Source organism: Plasmodium knowlesi, assembly GCF_000006355.2.
Source record: "Plasmodium knowlesi strain H genome assembly, chromosome: 3".
NCBI lineage: Eukaryota > Apicomplexa > Aconoidasida > Haemosporida > Plasmodiidae > Plasmodium > Plasmodium knowlesi.
The window spans coordinates 954,464-959,830 of NC_011904.2; the positions used below are offsets into that span (position 1 = coordinate 954,464).

At 34.3% G+C, this 5,367-nt stretch overlaps 2 protein-coding genes across 2 annotated transcripts; one reads left to right on the forward strand and one right to left on the reverse strand.

The window, feature by feature from the left end:
• Positions 1-667: 667 nt before the first annotated feature.
• PKNH_0321200 (KIR protein) lies at positions 668-2,443 on the forward strand (the record flags this gene model as incomplete). Its single annotated transcript, XM_002261138.1, has 3 exons — positions 668-688; positions 850-1,803; positions 2,120-2,443. The coding sequence occupies 3 exons, from the start codon at positions 668-670 to the stop codon at positions 2,441-2,443; spliced, it is 1,299 nt and encodes a 432-aa protein (XP_002261174.1).
• A 1,421-nt stretch (positions 2,444-3,864) lies between these two features.
• Positions 3,865-4,740, reverse strand: PKNH_0321300 (hypothetical protein, conserved in P.knowlesi; the record flags this gene model as incomplete). Its single annotated transcript, XM_039113840.1, has 2 exons — positions 3,865-4,203; positions 4,441-4,740. The coding sequence occupies 2 exons, from the start codon at positions 4,738-4,740 to the stop codon at positions 3,865-3,867; spliced, it is 639 nt and encodes a 212-aa protein (XP_038969452.1).
• Positions 4,741-5,367: the final 627 nt, after the last annotated feature.

The window sequence follows — 5,367 nt, forward strand, 5'->3', positions numbered from 1 at the left end:
TTTCTTTTTGTTTGTACACTTACTCGGCGATGGTGTAGATTTTTGGGAATGTAATAATAAGCATATATGTGGCTGTCTGTGAGGGTCCGGGGGAGTGGGTGATAGGAGGTAAAGTGCCTTATTTAGAAATACCTTCGGGCACTACATAAAGGGAATTTTTTTCACATTTATTATCGTTTTTTTAATAGGTTCGAAAGAAATAAGTATATATTTTTTTTCGGTTGTAGCAATTTTAAAGTATTTTTTTGGGAATTTTCACTTTTTTAAAAAAGTGGGGGCGGGGGGAAGGGATACGGAAAATTATATCGTTTTAAAAAGGACGAAAGGAGGAAAATAATATCTTGTGGGGGTAGAAAAGGAAATGTTTTTTTTTTTTTTAAGAAAATGAAGGAGCGGAACAAAGTAGAAATAATAAGTTAAAGCATATATAGGTTCGTCATATTGCATAGGAAGGGGGAGGATGGGAAGAACAAATTATTCTCATTTCAACAAACGTCTTGCCCATATCTTATTCAAATATAGAGACTAATCTAAGGAAAAAAGGTCCTTACCCCCCCCAAAAGAAAAATAAAATAAAAAGGATCTAGAATACGCTCTTTCCCTTTTATTTCTTTTCTTTTTTCCCCCTTTTTTTCCCTTCTTTTTTTCCTTTTGGGGGGTACCATGTATGGTAACCATGGATGGGCAAGTAAGGATTTCTTTTTTTTTATTACACCTATAGAAACTTATATGTTACCCAAGCATAATGTTATGTGTGAATAGTGGAATTGAAGTGCAGAAAAAATATGTGTACATATTTACATGCTCCTTACGTACACATTTCACTTCTCCTTTGTCAATTACTTGTAGAAAGTGGATCTGGATAAGGATTTACCGTCGAGAAGGGAATTCTACGAAGTATTCAATACAGCTGATGGGTACACGCAGTGTCCGCGTGGAGCAAAACCCACAGAGGAGGAGGCGCAGTTAAAAAGTAAATTAAGCACGTATCCAGTAAGTCTTTCTTTCAATGGGAGCCTGTTTACAAAGGCTTACTGCCACGCCTGTAATAAAAGAGGGGAATATGCTTCCGCGGATGGGAAGAAGCATTTGGAAGATGCTCCCTGTAAATTCTTTTATTATTGGTTAGGACATACGTACTCTTACCTACTGCATGAGATAAAGCTGCCGGACATCTTGGGAGATATACATAGGATATTGGGGACACTGTTCAATGGGAATGAATGTATATTTAAGTATGGGGATATTAGTAATGACCTCCTTAAACATAGGAAGAAGTTATTCGAACATTACTATGATTGTACTCATGTGAAGGAGTATTTAAAGCAGTTAAAAGACTCTGGTGGTAAAGCGGAGGATGATGTTCATTGGGCATCGTATAAGTTAGATGTTAATGAGGCATGTAAGTATGTTGGCGAGTACTGCGGTGGTACTGGTGGTACTCATGACCCCTATTGCAAGGAATATAGCACCATCTACCTAAAATATTGTGAAGGAATAGACAGGATACCAATGCACTGCCCTACATTAGAGGAACTCCAAGCACATGTGGAATTGCAGACGCAACTCCAGGACGAAACTGAAACAGAACCCGAGGTGAAAAGCACGGCACTAGAGTTCTCTGGTTCTGGGCATGAGAGGGGGGATACTGTGCAAACAGTGGACAGCCACTTCAGAACAACGCTTCCTACAGGAAGCACCACTGGTAGTGGTGCCCAACGCGCTTCTCCCATCGTATCTACCGCCGTGGGTGGTACATTATTCACGTTAGGATTACCATTAGCCGCTTTCCTTTCTTACAAGGTAATACTATATAATTATAATATACAGTAATAATTATAATTACAGTTATAACTGTAGTTATAAATTACAGTTATAATTACAATTATAATTATAATGGTGAAGTGTGTGTGTATACACACATACACACCTATTATACCATCCTATTAATACTTATTTTATTATTTATTTATTTTTTTTTAATTTAGAATAAAAATAGATTTAACTTCATATATATTTCGTATACATTTCCATGCCCTTCCCTCCTTTCCTTTCTTTCTTTTTCCTTTTTTCATTTATTTCTATTCCTTTTCTTTCCTTATACTTCCTTTCCTTTTAGTATAACCTCCTACCTGATTGGATAAAAAACTCCCTCTTTGGTGGACTCAATAACGGCAACAACAGAAGAGGTGGAAGAAGATCTACCATTGGACGTAATCATCATTTTGACGATACTTTCACAGAAAATTCAATGGACACTTCTACTAACTTGTCCAGGGAAGTCGATTCCATAATGAACTTGTCAACAGCACCTTCGACAGCAACAGAAGATAATTCTACCACATATGATGAATCATCCGGGCGGCAGAATAATAGAAGACAACAACAACTGAGACGGAGGCAACAGGGACAAAGGACGAATATAGCTTATTATAGTATGTAACACGTCAAAATACAATACATTAGAATAATGTGTCCCCGTCTGCCGCCCTCCGCGAGGAGGCAAGGGGGGGGAATATAAATAATCATATGGGCTGATAAACAGTGGAAAGAGCAAAAATGACATTTTTTTTTCCCCCCTTTCATTATTATTTTTTTTTTTGTCATTTTTTAATTATGTGGTATACACATATAATGTGTTGGGATATTATTTTTACTTTTTATTTAAACTTCTTTTTTTTTGTCCTTTTTTTTTTTTTTTTTGTATTGTTTCATTGTGCTCATATGTTCCATGTATAATGAATATGAGAGCCTATAGAGGAAAAAAAAAAAAACCATTCTTCTTCTTTTTTTAAGAACACACATTTTTTTTTTTTTTCCTTTTTATTTTTTATTGAAAAAAAAAAAAAAAAAAAATTATCTTCCCGTAATACATCTAAATACCAGGCCATATATTGTTGTTCTTACACCTTAAAACATGGAAACTTTGAGCCCGGAATCCTACTTCTAAAGCCCTTAACCTCCTCATCTTTTCCCCACACAACTTTTTTTTTTTCTAGGATCTCACATTCATTATACATTGAACATATTACCATATTCAAACAATCGGAAAAAAAAGAAATTGTCCAAAAGAAAAAAAAACAAATGTACCCTAATAATAAATTTGCCCCTTCCCCTAAAAAGGAAATATACCATAATAATAAATTTGTCACATAGAAGGAAATTGTCCAAAAAAAAAAAAAAAAATTCAATAATCATTCTTTTTAATCTTCAATAATGATGTTGTGCGAAGCTACATGAAATAAAATATTTTGTCGAACAAGTCAAAATTCGTGCACTGAGAATTTGTTCTCTTAACTTATATTATGTATTAAAGCGAAAATTTTAGTTCAATGGAGAAAAAAAAAGGGAAGAAAGCAATCAATGGAAGGAACAAATATAGAAAAAACAAATATGGAAGGAACAAATATGAAAAAAAACAAATCCATCCGCAAGGACAAAAATGGAATATTTGCAGTTATGACAACACTGCTATATTATAAAAAAATACATCGATAACATAAGTGTGAAAAATACTAAGCACAAAGTGTAATAATATAATTCAATAGAATATATATATAAGGATAAAATAATTAGGGGATATTTTATAAAAAAAAAAAAAAAAACCAACGTAACAAATATAATAAACGTTTGAAATATTTGACACAAAAAAAAAAGAAGAGAAGAAGGAAGTGTTTTTGTAAAAAAAGGGAAAATGAACACACTGAGGAGTTCAGAAAAAAAAAATATATATATAATTATTAAATGTTATGAGCTCTTATAGAAGTCATATTCGTGTTCTATAACCTCCCTTCTATTCATTACCTTCAGGCCACATTGCTGTACCTCAGATGAAGAGTGTGGAATCGCTGTCTTCTTCTTCCTTCATCGTTTGCTCTTCCCCTTGAGTGCTTTCTCCATTCTTTGTTCCCTCCTTCCCTTTACGCGCTCCCTTTTGCCCGACTGATTAGATTCAGGTTGCTCTTCTTCCGATTCTGGTGCTTGTGATGGTGACGATTGTGATGATGTTGAGCAGGAGGATGGTGAGGATGCTGAGGGTGGTGGTCCTAGATCTTTTTCGCTTTCGTGGCACACCTCCTGGTACAAATCCTGCTTTGGTGTTTTTTCACCCGGCTTATAGCCTACATGGTATATAATTTGCTTTGGCAATTTTGTCCCCCTTGGTCTTCTTCTACAACAATTAGTACAACAACTATAGCACCACTAAAAAATAAAAAAAATAAAAAATAAATGAAAAGAAAAGAATAAAAGAACTGACAAAAGACACATGTAAGATGATGTGCTCGTTTTATTATTGTAGAATATAGAACATAGAACATGATCTACATTCCATATATGCCACGGAAGATATAATGTAGAATGTTAACAATGAAACATATTATATGTTAATAATAGAATATATATATTATGGAATGTTACAGTGGAATATATATATATTACCAATCTACAGAAATATTGGAAAGTACCCCATACTGCAGAAACAATAGCAAGAAGAACGGTGATGGCTAAGCCGTTATCACAGGCGTAAAGACCATTTCCCGCATTTGCAGTCCCCCCACCATTTGCTGTCATTTGCTGACATACGGTAGTGAACACACTTTTATATGTATCCCAACCAGCTTTCAGGCCTCCCACTATTTTCTCCGTCATGCCATTGCTCGCCCCCCCCGCCTCATCTGCCCCCACAGGAGCACACTGTAGCAGGAGGAATAGATATATTATTCCTCTAATCGAATACATTTTAACATTATAATATGAAAAAGAACATTAGAAACTGAGAGGGAACTATATGTCAAAATTTCCGGTAAAGCGTTACATATATATTCGTTTGAGGTCCATTGTAACTAGTACTGATTTCTTCCAAATTTGCATTCTGGGGGGTAATCAATCATCTACACCTTTTTGGGTAATCTATATTTTTCTGGGGGGGATAAATTTGGAAGAACCTATTATTGCATTATGGTGAAATATTTTTTAACACATTCCTTAGGTAATTTTTAGGGATTTTTTTTTAATATCTACTAAAATCTACTCTTCAGAAGAAAATTTTTAAATGGATTCCTTAGAGAAAGTTCTTTAAGCATTCCTTCTGAAGAAAAATTTTTAAATACATTCCTTCTGAAGGAAAAACTTTAAATGCACTGCTTTTGAAGGAAAATTTTTAAATGCATTCCTCCTGAAGGAGAATTCTTAATACATTCCTTAAGGAAGTTCTTATAGTGCATTCCTTAGAGGGAAAATTTAAATACATTCCTTTAAGTAGAAAGTTTCCCAGAAGAATATTATTATGGAAAAATTTTCTCTTAAGGCACTTGCCTTTATAAGGGGGAAGATTTTCTTTAACACCCTATTTGTTCATTTTATTCT